Here is a 22,224-nt window from a genome sequence, read left to right on the forward strand (position 1 = left end):
TGCTATATTGTCCTCCTACAAACCACTGAGTTGTAGGGCTCCTTTGCCTGCTTAGATTTTCCTGGAAATTTTTCTTCACCATTACTTTGGGACTTCCGCCCCCGCCCAATGGCTCTGGTCTGCAACCATCAATTCAAACAAGACTGTGCAGCAGCCAAGTCTTGTCCCTGGGCCTACAGGTGCTGAGATCTTTACCCTCTCATCCTTTCTCTCTCTTTATTTCTTTCTTTTCCCTTGTACATGGCCATAGGTGATGTTGTTGCACATTCATTTTGCAATGTTTCCATGTTGTTATATAAGTATAGATAATAATAACAACCAAAATCACTACATACCTGTTTTTCTATGCAACCAAATTGTACAATAATGAACCCTACATATGTATATTTACAAAGACCAACTATTTAGTGTTTTCACTCCAACCTACTCCAGGGGATCTATTAATAAGAACTTGGGTTACCCTTGCCTTCTGCAGTAGGTTGTAACAACCACACATAGGTGTCTGCACCCCATTAGAACATACAGGGATGGAAGCAACAAGGACGTGAGTCTGAAGTTACTGACCCAAAATTACCTGAACAAGAACTGGGGGAAAATTATGTATCTAATTCAAAATTAAAGAGTGCAAACCCACATACCTTTGTTTTATTATTGTTTCCAGTTTCTTCCAGGATGACTCATCTGTGACCACAAGCCTCATGTGTTTGTTTGTTCTGCTGCTGCCAGCTGTTGGTTGCCCGTTCTCCAGATTCCTTCAGGCACCACTACTAGGGTGACTTGCCAGTTCAAGCCCTCAACAAAGAAGTGCCTTTCCTTAAACTTTCACCATCCCCTCTTGTCTCCACTTTCTCTTTCTTCTTTTGCCTCCACTCCTCCTGGCTCAGCTCTTTTGCCTTCAAAACAAATAGGCTGAGGGGACAGGTACAGAAGGAGCACATATCTTTGCCCTGGTCACACTTACAGCTCTCCTTGCCCATTCTTCATCCCTTGCTTGGCTCTGTGAGATTACTCTAACTGCTCCCACAGGAGTGACTACACTTTCTATAAGCAGTCTTGAACTGGCTGGGTTAATGAAAGTTGTTTAGCAGCCACAAATAAAAATAGCAAAGAAAGGTAACTATTTTTGTGATACTAAGTGACTTTTATGCTTGTGCAGTTTTAATGCTACCGTCAATAGCTGGGTTAAAGCCTAGCTAAGAGACATTGCTAGAGCAGTCTTGCCATGCACAACAGATTATATTGCTTTCATAACAGGATACACAGTGCTTGCTGTCACAGACTCCAGTCCCCACTCAGGACATACTGTGCGACAACTGTTTTAAGTGTGTAAAGAATCACACTGGAGAACAGCTGTGTTGGTAGCAGACACAAGAGGAGCAAAAAGCTTTGTCTTGGAAAGAGCACCAGAGATTGTGTGTGCATCACTGACAAATGTAAAATCATACAGACTTCTTCATGGTGGACAAGGAGTCCTTCAGGTGGTTTATGAGGTGTACTGGCCTACACGATGATGGGACAGACATGGTTAAGCAGTCAGGTTTTAAAGAAAAGGAGCAACAGAAAAGGATAATTTGCAAGAAGCATTAGACAGGAGAGATGTAAAGGGATTTTTCAGCATTAGGGCAACCAGCAGCAGAATAACAAATTAGGCATGTATTTACCTTTGGTTACACTGTCTTTTAATTATTTTGTGCTTAATTAAAAGTTCTTTTAAAGCTGGTACTATTCTGAAGCACCTGGTTTCTCTGAAACCTGTTTCTTGACTCAGAAATAAAGCAGGGCAAACAGAAGTCTGTCACCAGTATCACTACATCAGTTCGAGATAGGGTTTTAAAGTCAATTAAACATCCTGAAATAATCATGCTGATAGAAGCTGCAGCTTTCCACAAAACCACACCTACACCACAAACTTTTGCCCTCATAGCTGTAATAGCTGAAGTTATTGTTTATGGCCAGCATATTTTTGTTGCCTAGCTGTCTTGTGTGGGGCAGTTATACCAGGAAATACATGTTTTTCTGTGTATGGTATCAGGGAGCAGCAGAGGCCAGTTCCCTCCCAAGGGCTGGGGACATGTGGAAATCCCTGGGAGACAGGCCAAGCAGAGGCTTCCCTAGCCAGGGTCCATTCTGCCCCATGGAGATGGGAATGGCTGAGGCCAGGCTGGGATGTGTGCTTGCAGGCATGGATCAGAAATAGGCTTGGTGAGAGGAACTAGGGTCAGATTCAGCCCTGTGATTGCCAGGCCCATGTGTTACCTAATCTCTGAAAACAAGAATAAGACTCCTAAACACCAATTTTCCTGTGTTAAAGAGAGCATCATTTATTTAAGTGCCTGGAAGGCATGGGGGATCACTCATCCTAACATCACCCTGATTGTTACAAGCGAGTTGCTGATATAAAGTCACTACATGCATAGTGGGTTTTACATTAAAAAACCCTATTACCATAAAAAAACACATCACCATATGTTTTTCATACAAGATAACCTATTACCTATTACCATAAAACCCTCCCCATGTTCTCCAGGTTCCCAAATGTAGTCCTTGTTTTGGCTGTGGCTGTATTCCTCAGCCAGATGTCCCCTCTTTATCATCTAATGTCCTTGCATGGGGGATAATTTCTGCATGCCTTGCTTCTCTGCTAAAGGCCTGCAGACACAGTGTCTTCTTTGCTAAAAGTTCACAGTCACAGTGTCTTTCAGCTCACAGTTTCAACAGAAATTGAATTAACCTTTAGGGAAGCACAGGGGCTGAAGGGTGCCCCAGGTGAGGTTGGTCAGGGCTCTTGAGGATGGTGGGTATCCCCAGGCCCTGATGTATGGTGCGGTTTGTCCTCAGGGGAGAGGGAGTGATGTTTGTTCCCCATTTCCAGTTGTGCATGTTGCCACTGCAATAGATGCACAGCCTTCAGGGCTGAGTCTGCCTCACAGCAGGTGCAGGTCTGGGATAAGATGCAGCAATATCTGACACACACTGTACTCTCAGGAGCCAGGAGATGCTGACTGCACAGGAGAGAGAGAGCTGTTGGTGGAGTAGCTCTCTCAAGCTCAACATAACCCAAGGCCTGTGACATGCACTGCAATTCTCTTTCCTGGATGCATTATGAAGGCTCTTCTTCCCTTCAAAGTGAAGTTTTCCCATCCTTGAAACAGAAGTAGAGATAAAAAGAAGGATTGCTAGCACTATGCCAAGACCCATCCTTCCATCTACCTGCATCATGAGCTCTGATGAACAGTACATGTGTTGAGTGACAAGGAATGTGAGGGATCTATCACTCCATCTACCATGCAAAAGAAATGTTTTCCCTTGGAAATATACCCACACAGACATCTCTACTCTATAGTCACAACAGAAGGGATTTAGGAGCTAAAGTGTGCATAAATGGCTTTTTACATACTTTTCTGCTGCCTTACTGGGCTTTATGAGCACCTCCTCCCAGTGCTCTTTGTCCTTTATGAGCACCCCTTATCAACCAGCACACATAACTCCTTACTGCTTACAAACAGTACTGCCTCCCCGAGTGGGCCCACCCTTTCCAGTTTCTGCTGCTTCTCCACTCACAGAGATCAGGAAATGCAATAATTTGCAGACTCAGTAATTCACTGGCAATTCATGTGACATGCTGCAGTGAGAAGGAAACGCCCTGCTGCACACCCGAGAGAGGCTTGCAAGCTGCCAAGTTTCATTTTCACAGCTGAGTTATTAAAAAAAAAAACCAAACTAGTTTTGTTTTCTGTCTCATGATTGTTTTGACAAGCACACCCATAGCATGCCAACAGATGCAGCAAAGACTGTTGTGCCAGTGACGGGTCAGAGTCCCTTCTGAGTCAAAGAGCAGTGAGTTCCACTTTCTGCATCGGTATTAAAGTGGGCTGGTCCTTGGTTTCTCTGTGCTGCACTGAAACATCCCTAAATAACAATGATGGGGAGTTTGGACGTGTCAGAGACTGCAAAGATTGATGTCTTGAGACATTTTGGGGTGCAGGTGTATGGGGGAAGGGGCAGGTCAGGCCTTGTCCTGGCGAGGTGTACCCCTGGTACAGGTGGTGCCCTGTACACTCTCCCTGACTCAGGGCCTTTATCCCAGCCTGGCCATGGCTGCCAATCCCTGGCACACCCGGGACAACGCTCCACACCCACCTCCGGAGACCCCAGCCCAGCTCCTGAGTGGCTAAATGACCAAAAGTCCTCCCTGGGGGAATGGACCAGGAAGGCCAAGGTGTATTAAAGGCTGAACATGAGGCAAGAACATGGCTTGACCCTATCTCCTCTTGGAACTTTTACCTGAACACTGCTGGTGTTAACGTTCAGGAACACATAATCACTAAATGATTATATGCAGGTGCTTTTATTGAAGAGAGCTGGGTGTCAGGGGCACAGACCCAAATCTGACTCCGACATGGGTTCGGGATGAACATGTTTTTGTACCCTTATTGTTATATAACTACCTATTAATTATTAAAATCATTTTGTTCTATTGTATACTTTGATCTTATCCAAGCATGGATTCTTGTAATCTCCATCATACCCCCCAAACATCGTTTCTCATGATCCCTGTTAAGATTAAACAATAATCATATCCCATTACCAAACAATCATCACATTTAAGAATCATATCATTTATCATATAGCAATCATATCATTTATCATAGTCATTAAATGATTATACAGGTGCAGTTTGCATGATCCAGTAAAGCCTAACATTTTCCCAGGACCTACCAGGTTCAACCTTTCTTTCCAACTCCCCTGAATATCCCATGATTTTAGAAATACTTTATCCCTTTGCTATCACTGGAACCCAGCAGTGGGTAGCTGTATGTGTCTTTTTTGTCCTTCTCTCTTTTTCATTCTTCTAATTTCCTCTTCTTGGAATTTTTGAGTAACTTAAAACTGAATGGATGTAGAGTTTGCTAAGTTGAATGGACCAAGTTAATGTTTTGGGAAGTGTTTCATGTCGATTGAATGTTGCTCCAAACACTTTGCTAAAGTTCTCTGATGTTCTCAAGATGCTGATAAAATATTTTTTTGTTGTTTTGACCTTTTGAGCATACCTTGTCATTATTTCTCTCATTCCCCTAACTCAAGAGTACACGAAGAACCGTGAGCCCTTCTAAAAGTCTTGTCAAGCCCAAGTTTTTTGGGGGCCTTACAGGAGGTCACATGAATTTCCAGATATATTAGAATGCATCAGCCACTCATTCCTCTCAACCTTTATATCATGTTGATTCATCCAGGCACTTTTGCCTCAACAAGAACTCCAAAATCCCACCCATGTACTTTGATATCTTCAAGTGACTCAGGAAACAAGATTACACTGTATTTCCCCACCTCGTGTGGATGCATCCAAAACAATTGTGCCTGTATTTTGACTGCTTTCTTTAAAAGCAGTTTTGTCTATTATTTTGATGCAGTCCCCTAGGAGCCAAGTGATATACAACCATACGTGCCAAGGTTAGTATTACTTTGTTTCTCTAGTTCCTAAATGGGTAGCAGGATAATTTATGTGAAAACTCAACACAGAAGAGGGATGATTAGGGGAAGTCCATTTTTTTTGAGAATGAGATGGGTTGATATCAGGTGCCCATCAAGCCACTGTACCAGTCCTCAGCAGGAATGGAGGGGAGGGATAAAGTGGGGAAAAACCCTCATGGGTCAAGACAAAGGCAGTTTAATAAAGCAAAAACAAAGGCTGAGTGCAGAAGCAAAGGAAAACAAAATATTTGTTTTCTATATCCTATATTCTTGAATATTCTATACTCTATATGCTTGAATATTCTATATTCTATATGCTTGAATATTCTATATTCAAGTAGGCCATACCCAGATAGTTGTTGGGAAGTAGGGTTTTAACATGCATAGTGGTAGCTCTGCCTCCAATACAGAGAATTCTTGGCACCCCTCTGTCACTGAAAAGATCTAAATGTGTCCTGTGCCCCTGCAGCCTGATGGCCCCAGAGTACACTGTACACCATAGACTTTTACTTCTGTGGGTCTGATTACTAGGCAACTAAATCTATGTGGTCCAGTAAGCCTGGCCATCCCTTTTCTCCTCCTGGTCACAGGAAAAAATGAAGTGTGCCATGCAGCACATGACTGGGGCTCCCTTTCCCTCTGACCAGGGCAGGAGAAGACTAATTTATTGCAGCATGTCCAACTGCCAAGGCACTGACCCATAAGGATGAAGATGTACAGAGATGGTCTTCAAAGTTTTGGAAAAGACTTGACTCCAAAAATGGAGGTGTTGATATCTGGGCAATACATTACTGCCAACCTGTTAGAATATGAAGCTGGAGCACTTCATGCACATGGCCTGTGTGCACAGGACATCCTTTGGATCTTTGAAGACCTCATAATTGCTTAGATCAGTGTAGATGACTTTCATCACCACTGATTCGCTCCTTTGTCTGTGGGAGGTACACATTCCTCTAGCAAGTTCACAAGATCCTCCTTGAATGGGTACCCTGCTCTCACCCTTGAGAGGAACCATCTCCAAAGACCGTAAATTGCTACTTCACTCTCTCAGCTCTCTGGTTTCTTGCGAAGGATCCCAGCTGTTGGATTTCCCTACCCTCCAGCTGCTGACTGCTGCCCTGTTCTCCCAGCTCTGGAGCAGCCAGGCAGAAATCCACGCACTTATCTGGTGGCTATGATCTTCCCAATGTATCTTGAAATTCTGATGAAGTCAGGGACTGGGTAGTTTCTGCTTCCTGTATGAATTCTCTGACTCATTTTTCCAATTTGTGTGCAGAAAAGGCACACTGTGAAAAGCCAGTGTCCACAAAGGAAACAGAGGAGTCTTGCAATTTTATTTGAATAAAGGGAAAGTGCCCACCAGGCCATACTCTCTGGGTTCTCTCTTGAGGTATTGAAGGTGCAGCCTCCTCTAATCCTAAACTCCCAATTATATGCTGCCCTCTTCTTTTACCACTGGCTGAAGTACAGCCTTCCTGAACCACCTACTACATATTCCCCCCTGCCCTTGAACTTGTATGGTCATTTTCCCCGAAAGTTTGGAGGCTCAGGTTGCTTGGGTTCTGCAGACCCATCAGAAGCTCAAACTGTCTGGGATCTGCAATAGGCTTGTTACAGACCCATTTCTCCAATTATCATAAAGTTCAGAAGTTCAGTCTGGGTAAAACTGTCTGGGTTCTGTAATAAATTCACAGGGCTTGATGTTCGTAGAGATGTTAGACCCATTTCAAAGACACTAACACCTGCTTCTCCTAAAGACCCCCACAGCTGTTCTTCTAAGACCTGATTGCTTTTTTCAGACCTAGGCCTTACTGAAGACATCAAAACCCATGTCTCCTACCATTAGAGAGCCCAAACCCCATCTTCCATTTGTGAAGACATTAGCAACCATTTTTTTATTATTTGTCAAGGAATCGGCTTCTTGCTCAGACCTTTTCTCATCTTCTTCCTCCTCTTTTACTAATTGACAATATAGATCTATTGTTTTCTTCATCCACTGTTTTTTTCTCAGTACTGGGAGAATTATTGTAGCTGTTGTTTGGGTTCCTGTCTCAGCCACGTTCCTCTGACAGTACTGAACTGTGGCTCCATAGGCACAGGCCAGTATAGTGCTAGAAGCTGCTGGTTTTCCTTGGGATAGGCAAGGCACCTTTCTATCAGTTTGTGGCATAACCTGCCTCTTCAGGTGTGAATTTCCAGGATTTGGTAGATGATAACTGCCCCAGGAATCTGCCCAAATCCTTCCACACACCCTGCCACCCCAGGACCAGCTGTCCCAGGGCACATTTCAGTATCACCTCATCCAAAAATTGTCTTCTCCTCAATCAGGATCACAGGGGGTTCCACAAACCCCATAATATGCTAACAGTGTTAATAAGTAGTGTTAAACAGTTCATGTAAGGATGAGCAAGCATCTCTGAGGCCTGCATAATAAAACCATCTGCATTATTCCCAGGTATGGAGCAGGATATATATTTCCCCGTGCTCACCATAAGATACTTCCTCCAGAAGAGCAAGGACAGAAATGCCAGGGCAAAGGACAGAACCATTGCTTTTATTAACACGTTCTAAAGCTCAACTAAATAAAGAGATAAGCAGTGCAGTCAGCAATCTCTGTGACCTGCATAGGAGCTTGACGCTGAGTAGCCACTGCAGCCATAGAACACTTCAAACAAAACTCTTGTTATCTCGTGCCCCATGCTGGGCATCAAAAGGACTGTGGTGGGTTCACCTTGTCTGGAAATCAAGAGGCCATCAAGCTGCTCTGTCACTCCCCTCCTCAGCAGGATGGAGAGGGAAGGAAAAAAGATGGAAAAAACTCTCATGGGCCAACATAATATCTGGCCATGACCTGGGAAGCAGCAGGGCTTCAGCATGCGCAGCGGCCGCTCTGGAAGGCAAATGTAAATAATGAATGCCTCACCTTCCTACTCCTTTCTATTAGCTTTTATATTTGAAGAGGCATCACATGTTCTGGAATATCCTTTTGGCCAGCTGTCCTGGCTGTGTCCTCTCCCAAGATCTTGCCCACTGGTGAAGGAGCAATGTAATTTGGTTTTAGTTCCTAAAGCAAAGCCCAGCACGGTGGGGGCTGCTGGCAGTGAAATTAACTCCATCCCAGCCAGCCCGGAAACAGAAGAAGACGTGCAAGTGGTAACACTCAGTGTGAGAGAAAAAAACTTGATTAGAAACGCGATTAACAGAGGGGTGAATTATTGAATGATCTCCTGTGAGAGATCATCTTTGGCTCATTGATCCACTTTTTATGGTGTGAAAAGACCACGGCAAACGATAAATCAGCGAACAGCTGCACGGCAGGAGGAGAAGGCTTCACTCCCAAGGTGATCATCGCACAGTGAAGTCCCAAGGAGCCACAGCTTCGCGGGAGCGGGGCTGCCGTGAGAATCCAGCGGGACAGCGCGGCGCCTCGGGATGCGGGGATGCCCTGGCGCGCAACAACGCCGGTTTTCCAACCATCCTCAAGGCACCGCTAGGTCATTTTAAGAAATGTCACTCTATACGTTTCCCGCTGCGGTGGGAGCCCAGTTAATGAAATTAACTCCATCCCAGAGCCCCTTCCCGAACCTTCCGGCGGGGAGATGTGCGCCCGCTACCTCCCACCGCCGCCACACTCCCCGCGGCGGGACGGGACGGGACGAACACATCCCCCACAGTGGGGGCCCATGCCCCACGGGCGGGGCGGTCCCGTTTCGATTCCCGGAGCACCGTGGATCTGTTTCGATTCCCCCACTCCCACTCGCGCGGTGACGCGGGCGGCGGGGGCGGGACGCGGGGCGGAGAGTTTAAGGGCGACAAGCGGAGCGCCCCGGTGGCGGTGGCGGCGGGGGACGGGCAGGCAGGTAGGTGGATAGATTGATTGATGCGGTGCCTCGGCCGCCCCTTGTATCCCCCTCACCCTCCCCGGTGAGGGCAGCTCGGTGCGGGATGCGGGGAGCGGCGGGCTGAGCTGCCCGCGCCCCCCGCGCCGCTCCATGGATGCTTGGTGTGGCGCGGGGGCAGCCGCGGCCTCCTGGGGGTGGCTTCCCATTCCCATCTCGGTGGGAGCTTCCTGCGTGTTTGGAGCAGTTCCGGAGAGGGGACGCGCTGCCCCGGGCCAGGAGCGGGGGTGCGGGATTTGGCGTGTGGGCAGCGCGGGTGGCTGTGCTGGTTGGGAAGCGTGCCAGGGAATGTGTGGGGTGGTTGAAGGAAAAGGAGGAGAGTGCGTTCTTGCTCCGGCCGGGCATCTGGGAGTGTGTGTTGGCCTGGTGTGGTTTGCGCGGAGGAGCTGGGGGAGATGGGATGCCGTGTCCGTGCTTGAAAAGAAGACGGAGAACTCCTTTAGCATAGCCCGGAGCGAAGCATTGTGTTCGGTGGTTTTGGATCCTTTCCCTGAAAAGCAAAACTCTTCTACAAGGTCGTGGAGTGGTCACTTAACAAAACAGACTTTTTCAACTGGAAAGGAGTTTGAGCACAGTGTGCACTGCAGAAGAATAAATGCAGAAGGATCTCTCACCAGCTTTTGGGGTTTTTTTTAAGCGATTTACAGGGAATTAACTTCAGATTTATTGCAAATGGGAAGAGGCTTTGCTTTCCCATGAAAACATGCTAGAAGAAGTATTTCCTATCAGTGTTTTTTTACCAACATGCAATTAAGTTTGTCAGGCATTGGCTGTGAACTGCACAGGCTTGAAAACCTTGATGTTAGGGCAATCTTGGTGTTTTGGTCTTGGGGTGGTTTTCGTTTGTTTTTTCCTCATTCCAGAGTGAATACCCTCTGGAGTGAATGTATACAAAGGAAATATGCAGGCTGTTTGTTTCTCTTACCCGATCGTAGAATCATAGGAAATGCTGAGTTGGAAGAAAGTTACCAGGATCATTGAGTCCAAGTCCTGGCCTCACACAGCACACCCCCCCCCTAATAATCACACTATGTGCCTGAGAGCGTTGTCCAAATGCTTCTTAGCTCAGACTTGGTGCTGTGTCCACTGCCCTGGGGAGGCTCTTCCTGATATCCAGTGTAAACCTTGCCTGACTCAGCTTCAGTAATTTTCATCGAGTCCTGTTGCTGATCACGAGAGTGGAGAGATCAGTGCCTGCCCCTCCTCTTTCCCTCATGGGGAAGTCGAAGAGAGCAAAGAGATCTCCCCTCGGTCTCCTTCAGGCTGAATGAACCAAGTGACCTCAGCTGCTCCCCACAGAGGTTCCTCTTCACCGTCCTTGTGGTCTCCTTTGGATGCTCTCTAACAGTTTAATGTATTTTTTGTTTTGTGGTGCCCCAAAGTGCACGTAGTATTCAAGGTGAGGCCACACCAGTGCAAAGAAGAGCAGGGCAATGATGACAGGAACATTGCCAGGCTGAGCAAACAACTGCAGCAGTGTAAACAAGTCCCTCTTGGACTGAGTTAGGTCTTGTATGGCTGAGCTAGATTAGGGATTTCAAGACTGCTGTTGTTTCAGAGAGAAACAGAAACTTAGCTTTTCCTGCTGTTGTGAGGTTTTGGTGGTTTTTGTGTTGACACAGTAATGACACTGTGCAAACAGAATATTGAACATGCTTTTGCATCATTTTTTTTGTATATAAAATGGGAAATGCAAGTCTTTTCTTAATTTACTGGAAATCATAGGCATTTGTATGTATAAACAGGTGTGTTCTTGAAAAAGCAACTCCAGACATGGCTCAACCTTACATTTCCTAGGTATGACTTGTTAGTGGTAGGTTTCAAAGAGGGAAGAATCATTTGAAGCTGAAGGCAAAGAAGGCTGTATTGTTTCTGTTAACAAAACAGGATGTGCTGTGGAGCAAGGCCAGACCTGTTGCTGCTGCAAGCTGTGAAACAGTCTTCAGGGAAAGCTAGTCAAATGTGCTTGGCCTGAGTTCATCTTGCAAGTAAAGGAGGAAGGATGTTCTGAGGTGTCATCTGGTTTTGGCTGGGATAGAGTTAATCTTTTTCCTAGTAGCTGTGCTTTGCTTTGGATTTAGGATGAGAATAATGTTGACAAAACAGTGATGTTTTTGCTGTTGCTAAGCAGTGCTTATTCTAAGTCAAGTGTTTTCCAGCTTGTCCCACCGGTGGGGAAGCTGAGTGAGGGCACAGAAGGCTGGGAGGGGATGCAGTTGGGACAGCTAACCTGAACTGTCCAAAGGGATATTCCATACCATGGAATGTCACATCGCTCTCTCAGGTTTCTGTTGCCTTGTCCATGGGTGGGAAACTCGTGTTTCCCAGGGTCTAAAGTAGGTACAGAGCTGGTGTGTGCACCCATCTCTTTTTGTGAAAAGTGTTGTCTTGTTCCTGGTGCCGTGCTTCTGATGGTCATTTCCTTGCTATGTCACTTCCTTAGTACTTGTCACTTGCCTAGTACATTTCCTGTGTGAAAGTGAACCACAAATCTCTGCTCTAAAGATTAGTAACATTTTAGTGTCCACTTCTTGAGGTTTTGCATGGATTTCTGCTTGTCAGCAGGGCTGGCCCAACTTCTGGCTGGGTTTAGGTCCTGTTTCTGTAGTCCTGTTTGGTGGTCATGCATGTGAAGAAGGACTGAGCTGCCAAGCTGTTTCAGCTGTGGGTTTGGTTGGAGACATCAGGTGGCTGGCTTTGTTGTTAATAATTCCTTTCTGACAGCTTCCACAAAGAAAAAGCAACATACAGTGGTAATCTGAAAAAAGAGGACCCTTGGGAGGTCATTCAGGCCAGCTCTGCCCACAGCAGGGCCCTAGCCCAGAGTCTTGTTGTGTGTATTCTGCTTATACCCCTTGTGTCATTCAGACCTTGCACAAATCTTCCCTGTCTGCTTTATATGTGGTGTTTGAGGCATTCACAGGCCTTTGAGACATCTGTGCTAGTTGCATCTGGGGTGTATTTGCCAAGTGTTGATAAGGATGTTTGTCTTGTTTCTGACAATGTCTGTGTCCTGCGGTCATCAGTCAGAGCACATTTCCAAGGGAAAGCTTGGTATAAAATGAAGAGCTGTAGAGATGTTCTCAGTCTGTGCTCTCTCACCCCAGCCATTTAACATCTTTTGAAAGCACAGCCAGACCTTAGAAGTCTCACAGCTGACTTCCAAAATAAAAACTTGCCTGCTAGACCCAGGTCAGGTGAGAATTCCTTCTCAATAGTGAGAGATCCTTTGTGCTGTCAAGGTGTGCTGAATCAGTGTGATACTGCATAGGTGAAGCTACAGAACAGTAGCGTGAATTCCCCTAGTAGTGCTTCTGCCTGAGCACTTAGGAGGGAAGAGTGTCTAGAGAACCAAAATTCTGCAGGTGGTGTTGAGGGTTGCTTGTGTCCAGTGATGGAGGTTGTGTACAGGTGTCCAGTTGTGACTGAAAGAACCTGATAAAATGTTCTCTCTATTCACATACCTGGGAAATGGTTTTGTCTTTTTAGAGGCACACAGCTCCAGAGATGCATGCTGCCTTTATCTTTGGAGTTCTGTGATGTATAGGATGCTGACTGGCTGTAGAGCCCAGAAGCAGCAAAGAAACTTCATTTCATCCCATTTGTGCTGAGTTCAGGACAACCTTCTGATAAGAAGCTATCACTATGCTGCTCTGCTTGCCCTAATCTAATCGAAATCTGCTCTAGAATCTCATTCATTATTTTCCAAGTGGTGCTGTCTTTTACTGGGAGCTAAGGGTCTTTGGAACTTCCAAGGTCTGGTACAAATCTAGCAAGGTGACTTCTTACAGAATTTTATTTTTTTTTTCTTGTTTTGAAGGACTGAGTGAGAATCTATCTATAGATAAGGCTATCTCTATCTATCTATCTGAATATGTCCCTAATGATAGGGATGTCTGATGACTGTGTAAATTACAGGCTCTTTATTTGAGTTGGCCAGTTTCTCCAACATGAGCTGACATTTTACAAGGGTTAATATGCGATCTTCTTGTTCATTGTCATCTTCTTCGATATCTCTCTTCATGAGATACTGTCTGAACATTCAATTAAAATATTGTTCAGACAAACGCCACTATGGCCTTTTTCAGACTAAACAGATCCATGAGGATGTCCGTGCCTAACTCTCAGCTTCTTTCCTCTCTTCATCATGAGATTTCCAAATGTGTCTGCTTGTAGCTTGGTCAGTTATAAGCTCTTCATTTTTGTCTCTGCTGTTTCTTCAGGGCATCCTCTGAAAGTAGAGATGATTTCCAGATTTTTCATTTGACTTTTCAACATACAGTGGAAAACTGAGAGGAGTAAATTTTTCCCTGCTTTTCACTGTCAAGGTTAGGCTTATACACATTGAAAGGAGGCTGTGTTCTGTAAATATGTCTTTGGTGGCTGCTGTTGTCATGAAAACAGGTAAAACTGGCTAGCAGGCAGAGCACTGCCATAGTTACAGCCACTTACAGCCTTCTTGGCCTGTGTTTTTCCTTCTTTTACTGGGTCTGCCCTGACATTCACAAATGTCTATATGTGAGGTCACAGGAAAGTGTCATTTGGAAGACCTGAATGCAGTGTCCTGTTGCTGGTGTAGCAGAAGGGACATTGACAGTCCTTTCTTGGCATCATGCTCTTGGAGCCAGGATGCTTTTGTTGAAGGAGAGCTAATGGAGCCCTGAGGTTTCCTGTTGAGAAAACATGAATTATTTGAATGCTGATTAAATGTATTTAGTTGTAACAGCCACAGTGTAGATGAATTGTTGGCTTTTTCTTTTCCAACCAAGTTTGTAATGTCTGCCTCTTGGGTTAACAATGAAGAAGGAATGATTTGCTTAATAGGACTGAGAAAAGTACAGTCTTTAGAAGTCAGATTTCTTGGAAATAGGAGGATTCCTATTTGTCATCATTCTTTTAATTCAGATGCAGAGCTTCTAAGATTGCTGTATTTCATTTGTTCCTTGCATTATGGAAATCTACTGTGCTTGGAGAATAAAAAGATTATCCTACCACTGAGTAATGCCATAGGGATGGATCCTTAAGGCTTAACTTTCAGAATCAAAAATAATTAAAAGCATGGCTGTGAAGGCCTTCTATTTTTTTTTTCCTGTGAATTAAACAGTATCATGCAGTTTCTCTTTTCAAAATGTGTAAAGCAGATGCAGACAGAAAAACCAAAGGGTTGGGTTCGCTCTCAGATTTCTAAAGTTTTTAGCACTGCCAGCTTCAGATGTTCAGAAAGCACAAGCTGGCCTCTTGGGACCCATAGCTGGCATAAGGAGCACAACATTTTTCAATAGTGACAAATAGCTTTTCTGGCTAGTCTCTATTTGTGTTTTCAAAATTATCTTCTGAAGCAAGAGAAATCAAAACTTAGCATTGTAACTACTCTAAAGCTCCCTGCTTCTGACAGCAGTCTGACTGTAGCAGTGCAGTGGGACACTGACCAGCACGGTGACACAAGAGTTGATGACACCTAAAGTAAATGGGAATTTTGACCACTGGCAGCAGTAGGGTTTGGAGAAGATTGTTTCTGACTTAACGATACAATGTTTTGCTTTAATTATGTGAGTAAAAATTAATGTGCTTCATTTTGTTGTCACATTTCATGCTGGTGAAGCTGGTTCTTGCATTCATGCTGGTCTCAGGAGTCATAAAAAAAGTAAACATAGTGGATCATGTATGTTTGATTTTTTTTTTGTTTGTTTTTTTTGTTTCTGTTTTATTTCTGTGAATGATAAGGTCTCAACAATGCGCTGGGAAGGGTCTCCCAGGCCTTAGGGTGTCCCCACACCTTTATGTGTTTCTTAGACTTCATAGCTTAGGAGAAATCCCTGCTTCATGAGGGCAACATGTGTCTGGCTGTGATGGAGTTAATTTTCTTCGTAGTAGCTGGTATGGTGCTTTCTGAGCAAAACAGTGCTGATAGCACAGTTATATTTTAGCTATTGCTGAGCAGTGTTTGCACAGTGTTGAGGCCTTCTCTGTTCCTCACTTGGCATCCCAGTGGATAGGTTTGGGATGCACAAGAGGTTGGGAGGGGGACACAGCTGGGCAGATGACACAAAGTGACTGAGTGGATAGTCCATGCCATGTGGCATCATCCTCAGCAGTGGTAATGGGGAGAAGGGAACTTAGGGGGATTAGCCTTCCCTGTCTTGGGAACATGGGCATTGCTCCATGTCAGGGGGGTGATTAATGATTGCCTTTGCATCACTTCTGTTATCTTTCTCTCCTCTTCCAGGTCTCTCTTGGTTACTGAGCAATTTTTATCTTGATCTACAACTTTTTTTTTGTTTTACTTCTTCCTTTTCTCTTTCCCCATCCCACTGGGGGTGGGAGCATGCCAGTGCTTAGATGCCCACTGGGCTTAACCCACAGCACTCATCCCCAAAAATCTTTTTATAGTAGTATCCAGAAACAGCTTTGTCTTCTACCTGTGCCAGCTCAGGCAGAGTCATAGACAACAGTTTTGTTTAATGATCCCTACGCTTGATAGACTTTACATAATAGGCCCTCAGTTAGTCCGTTGGTTTTGAGTTAAAATTGTTTTTGCTGCAGGAAGATGTTGGGCAATAGCAAGACGTGCTGTGCTAGCCTGCGCAGCAGTTCTTTTGGATCATTAACTTAGATGATGTCAGGTCTGCATGCCCAGTGTATCTCTCTGGTCTGCAAACTCTCTGGGTATAGTTGCTAAAGCCTGCAGCAGACCAGCCCAGTTATTTATATGATCTACAGTTTGATGTTTTGGCTGGGAAACTCCAGTTCTGGAAAAGGATGAGAACTTGTGTTCTGGTGAAAATTCCTGCTGCCTGGAAAGGGGAGGGCATGCTGCCTTCTCATCTGAAACAGGGAATTCAGTTCCAAAATTTATCAGCGCAAGACACATTGGAAAGTCCTTTGAAAATGCTCATTGCTGCTTCTGCTGTACTGTGGAAAAACAATCTTTTAAATAGCTTGCGAATACCTTTTATTTGTACTTGTACTTTTAGTATGTTCCAAAGGAAAGTAAGACAAAAATATAATTTTGGGGAAAAACATTACACTGAATAGAAGCATAGCTTCCTTTAAAAAAGAAAAAGCCTGAAATTAAACTGAATTTGGAAAACCACTAGTTCATGTGTATTCCTGCTTGAAAAAACTTCTGTGTAGCTTACCTATTTTGGTATTATTCTTGAAAAAATAATTTGTTAAACTTCCTGATGATAAAGAATTGAAATCTGAAAGAATTACACAAAAGATGAGGTAGAACCATATTTTAGTATTTGTTTTTTTTCCTTTGTTCTGTTGCTCTATTATTTTCCTTTTTTCACCTTAATAATGCTCATACCATGCAGTGTAAAATAAGTTCTGAATATCTCATGATATGCTGTCTGGAGAAGTAGTATTTTTAAAGTTTATACTGTATGTACATTGCTCAATAAAGTGATGATTTAATTTGCTTGAGATAACTGTAAAAATTACCCCTCTAGCATGACTGGTTGTCGTGCCTCCCCCAAGTAGCTGGGACCTCTTTCTCTTGAGTTTAGTTTTTTTATCCAGGATTTCATCTGTACTTGGTTGGTGCTTCCCTGGAATTACCAAGCTGATGGCTCAGTTACAGACACCACCACGGAGTATTTATTTGTTTAGTTAAGGTGTAACTTCTGGCTGGTCATTTCCCAGTCAGCCTGAAGCAGAGCAGATCTGAGCTTTATGGTTTCACCTGATTTTTCTGCTGTTGCCCTCTCAGAGATGTGGGCTGCTGCTCTCCCATCTGCTTGGTGCACTTGTGAGGCTGACAAGAGTTTTTTGTGCTTGGATAAATGCAAAGGCACAGTGCCATCTGTAGTGTGCTGCACCCTACCTCTGTGCTCACAAGACAGCACTGATTCCTGGTGTTTCAGCCTCATCCTGAGGAGCACTACAGAGAAAATACATCAGTAATGTTTCTTGCTTTGTCTGTAAATTCATATGCTTAAAAAAATATCTAGTTTGCTCTGTAGCCAAGAGATCTTGCACGTATTTCAGTCCTGCTTTCAGCTGGGATAATTTTCTAGTCAGTAGCTGGTACAGTGCTGAGTGTTGGATTTAGTGTGAGGATGATGTTGGTAACCCCCTGATGTTTTAGTAGTTGCTGAGCTGTGTTTGCCCTAAGTCAAGGGCTTCTCAGCTTGTGATGCTTCCCTGTCACTGCAGGGGAGCACAGGAAACGGAGGACATAGCCAGGACAGCTGACCTGAGCTGGCCAAATGGATGTTCTCTGCCATAGAATGTCATGTGTAAAAATTAGGGGGGAAAACTGGCCAGGGGCTGCTCCTCAGGAACTGGCTGGACGTTGGTAGGGGGTGGTGAGCAATTGCACTGTGCACTGGTTGTTTTGTATATTCTACATATATTATTAGTAGTATCAAGTATTAGTATTTTCCCTTCATTTTCTATGATGTTAAGCTGTCTTTATGTCAACACAAAAATTTTACTTTTTTTCCCTAATTCTCTCCCCCATCCACTCAGGGAGTGGGGGAGTGAGCTGAGGTTTGTGTGGTGTTTAGCTGCCTGCCAGACTAAACCTTGACATCATGTTAGCAGGTAGCAAAGGTTGCAGATTTTATGGGTTTTGTTACAAGCCTGTTAATAATAAGTAAATCTCTGCATTCCTATTTGGTGAATTAATCTTACTTAATTGCACTGAGATTTGTGAGATTCGTACAGGTTTTTACAGGTAATGGAAACAGCTTTTAATAATAAAATCAATCTGTGAAGAAGGATTCTACACAGCAGTTTAGCACTGGATATTTCTCTTGTCTGTTTCTTGTGTGCTGTTTCTCATATGTGTAGCTGCTTTTCCTCTTGCATTTGTTTCTTTCGTCTAGCTGCTTGACCATGTGATTAGCTTTCTTTAATAACACTAATTTTAGAATTTTAATGATGAAATAGTTTTTCAGTAAGTTACAGTTGATGCTAGTTTCAACCTTTGTTTTCTCTGGCCACTTCCTGTATTAATTTTAATAACTGTCTTAACTCTGATTCAAGGTCCTCGAGCACTATTACCATGCTGTGTTGCAATATTTTCTTGCAGTAATTAAGTTTCTATCAGTTCTGTGTGAATTGGATTGTTGAGTATCTAAACAGAGGACCTAGATTAAAAACTCATAAATAAAAAGCAAGTAAATGAGTTTTGTGTTTAATTAATTGAAATATATAGCTTCATGTATTTCTTAAGCATATAAATGCTGTGTTTTCTCAGATGTTTCCTCCTGCATTGAGTATATACTCACACATTGAAATAATTTGGAATCCTAATTTAAAAGATACAGTTTAAGACCCGAGGATGAAAATTGAAACGAAAATGCATAGCAGTGGTAGATCTGTTGATCTACCTGAAGGCTGAAGTTTATTTAAAAGTAGATGAAAAGTTGAGAAGGCATCAACAGCAAAAATGAGGCTGTCACAAGAGCTCTATTTTACTAGACCAACTGCAGGAAACAAAGAAGATGTGCTCTTTTGTCCTTCTTTTCAAATATGCAAAAACTAAAGTGAAAATTTAAGTCAATTTTAGGGAAAGAAATGTCTCATAAGTCAGTGCTTTTGTTTGATTAATTTTTATTCTTTCTTTTTTTTGCTTTCCTTAGCATGGATCCCATGACATATGCACAGTTGAAGAGGCAAGCTGGGAACCAGGATTTTAAAAATGGAAATTACTCTTTGGCCATCAAAAACTATGATGAAGCTCTACAAACACTTGGTTATTTAATGCAATGGGTCCCGTAAGTATTCTTGAATTATGAGATGCAAACCATAAGACAAACCTGAAATATGTAAATGTGTACAGTTGCACAGTTAATTCAAAACTGTATTTTGACCTAACACTTGATTTTCTTGTATCTTTATTCACACTCTTTAGTGTACCAATTTTATAGTTATTCTCTTCCTTACATTTATGTGAGAGATTAATTAGGGACTTAAATCTGAATATTTTTACATAAATATCAATTTTAAACTAAGGCTCAAATGCTGCAATTTTGCCATGTCCTGGCCTGTTGCTGCATGAATCATCTGATTATCTGTAAAATGACTCATGCAGGCTACTTTGTTCTTGTTACTGGGTCATTCTCAGTGTTCTGTGACTTGTTAAAAATAGTTTTTCAGCAGAAAATTCCTTTGGGTATTTTTTTCCAGATGCACTTTTAAGTGCTTTTCATCAATTAACATAAGTTGGTAATGTTATTAATGATTAAATAGTTGAGTATTATGTGAAGTATTAAATATTCATTAGTCCTGTATATTAACACTGCTGTTAACCTAATTTAACACCGGCCACTCATTTATTTTAAATGTGGATTTTTCTCTTGGCTTCACCAAATGATGATACACTAAAATGCATTGAGGTTGTTTTTTTTGGTGACCAAAATGTGTTTAGTACCCTTTCCATCCCACAGCTTCCATTCATGGGTCTGTTTTTCCCCATTCCTGGCTGCTGGCTTTCAGTGGGTGTATTGAGGTGGTCTGCGCTCTTGCTAAATCCTCATACTTCATTATTCCAGTGGCTTGGCTTTCTGCTTCAGAAGACACCAGGTTATCACTATGGGTATCACTAAGGTAGCATTAAGATGTCTCTAAGACATTTTATAGCCATTTTATATTTTATATTCAAATGATCTTTATTATCTACAACTACATTTTTTATCTCTGATTTTGTCAGGTGGGTGATACCTGTCAGTTTTTAAATTTATTTTTATCACTAACTGTAAAGTATGATCCTTTTTCAAGTGAATAAAGAGTAATTCCAAAACCATGTCTTTAGGTGTTCCCGGGACATAGCTGTGCTGTTGTGCAACAAATCAACTGCCTTGTACTGCCTGGGCAAATGGAAGGATTCAATGGTTCTAGCCCACCAAAGCTTACAGTGGGATCGGGAGTATGTTAAGGTATTCAGATGCTTAAGCTGGCAATTTTTGCATGCCTTCCTTGCCTTTTTATTTTATTTTATTTTTTATTTAATAATGGTGTCATTATCTTCTTTTTATTGTGTTTTTGCTTTGGGGCGTGATGATTAAATATAGCATAAAATTCCAGAATCGGTGTTTGATTCTCCACATAAGCATCAGATTCACAGCTGCAGTAGTATTTTTAATGAAATGATGCAGCTCCCTTTTGCACCAGGAGATGCTGGTTCTCTCTGTACCAGTGCTTTCAAGAACTGTAACTACCAATGTCCCAAACAAGGGTTACAAGTTAATGAGTCCCCAGTTCCTGGGAGTGGTACCTGGTGACCGAGGTCATATTGTATTTCCCATGGACAGTACAATACATTACACTTGGCTTGTGATTAAATACACATTGATTAAGTACACCTTGACTCAGGTAGCTAGGAATAAGTAGGAGCTGTACAGTATTTATGATACAGAGTCTACTCTTTGATTGCCTTTTATGTGCCATAAACAGTCTTCTGGTCTAACCACTAAAGACTCCTGGAGCCTTTAGTAGAATGTTTTATATTTAGATATGGTAAAATTGCACCCAAATACCCATTTAACTTGCGCTGTGTTGCAACATGCCAGTTATCTGATTTGAACAAATTAACTCCACTAGGACTCTGAACTGGTGCAATCTAATTCAGGGTGAATATAAACACATTCAGGTGCTGTTGGCTGAAGAATATATTGATTGTGGGAGAGAAATACTGCAAAATGCAGTGATGCAGAAACATAAATATTTATTCTGAACCTTGTGACACAAAAAACCCTCAGTATTGTCCAGAGGAGGTTAACATACAGCTGCTGAAAGCAGGTCTTTCATCCTGTAGTTATTTTCCAAGCTTTGAATTTCAGGATTGCACTTTTAGTATCTGTGATAATATCAGTAACATATTGTGAATTTCAAGGAATTAGAATAAAATAGTTTATTTCACTTTTTTTTTTTTGTTTGGATCTATGTATAAGAAGCTGTGGAAATAGTACTACATGCCATTTTTATAACATAATGTGAGAATTAAAAAAAAAAGCAACAACTTTTTTTTTTTTTGGTAGTAAATATCTCAGAATATTTTCCCAACATCTTTTTTTCTCCTTTTTTTTTCAGGCTTATTATAGAGCTGGCCACTCATTCATCATGTTATCGAAGTATAATGAGGCAGTTTCTATGTTCCACAGAGGTCTGTCTCTATTGAATTCTTCAGATCAAACTCAAATTGCTGAGTTTATAGCAGGAATCTTCATAAGTGTCAATGGTAAGCTCAAATTAAGTCCTTAATTTTTCTAAGTGCCTTTCAGTAGTGATGACACTTAGTAGCATGTCCTTTTTGAGATCATTCCTTTGATCCTTCAGTGTGTCAGGCCTGTTTGAGGATTAGGAATATACTGAGGATGTGGTGAATTTGGTTCAGTTTGCATATAGCAGACACCAACAATCTCAAAACAGTGCAGGGATGGGAACACGTCAATTATTGAATGGTTAGAAAAGGTCAGAATTTACAGTCAGGAAGACAAGGTTGGAGATTTGGAGCTCCAGATCCCAGAGGCTTTAAGTGGGTTTTGTCCAGACCCCCCAGCTTTTTTTTTAGCCATGTAGATTTGAAAATAATCAGAAGATAGGCAGTTTAAACTTTGTTACAATTTCAGTGTGGAGACTTTTCTGCAGCTACTAATGGACAGCAATGAAAAGAGGAAATGTGGCCTTACTGTGGCATTGTATAGGTGTTTTTCAGCAATGCCCATTGTCTGTCTCACTACCCTCTCTCCTCAGTCTCTCCTCCTCTACTTGCTTTTTGGGCTTTGTCTGATGGGCCTACAGGCATGTCAGGAGATTTCAGGTTGTGCCTCTGCTGCCTTTTCCTGAGCCTGTAGCCCCACATTAAAGTCCTTGATTCCTGGCTGCAGAGTCAGTAGCTGAT

At 42.8% G+C, this 22,224-nt stretch overlaps 1 protein-coding gene across 3 annotated transcripts in view; it reads left to right on the forward strand.

Annotated features, from left to right (window-relative positions):
• Positions 1 to 9,272: 9,272 nt before the first annotated feature.
• The window catches only part of TRANK1 (tetratricopeptide repeat and ankyrin repeat containing 1), a 51,252-nt gene continuing 38,300 nt past the window's right edge, over positions 9,273 to 22,224 (forward strand). For 2 of the 3 annotated variants that reach the window (XM_064704916.1, XM_064704918.1), the window contains exons 1-4: positions 9,289 to 9,332; positions 18,965 to 19,099; positions 20,137 to 20,260; positions 21,414 to 21,561. In XM_064704916.1, coding sequence (XP_064560986.1) covers positions 18,966 to 19,099; positions 20,137 to 20,260; positions 21,414 to 21,561 — 406 coding nt within the window. In that variant the 5' untranslated portion in view covers positions 9,289 to 9,332; position 18,965. Of the gene's footprint in view, positions 9,337 to 18,964; positions 19,100 to 20,136; positions 20,261 to 21,413; positions 21,562 to 22,224 lie in introns of all 3 variants that reach the window. The other variant, XM_064704917.1, reaches the window with a different exon arrangement.

Source organism: Zonotrichia leucophrys, chromosome 2 (assembly GCF_028769735.1).
Source record: "Zonotrichia leucophrys gambelii isolate GWCS_2022_RI chromosome 2, RI_Zleu_2.0, whole genome shotgun sequence".
NCBI lineage: Eukaryota > Metazoa > Chordata > Aves > Passeriformes > Passerellidae > Zonotrichia > Zonotrichia leucophrys.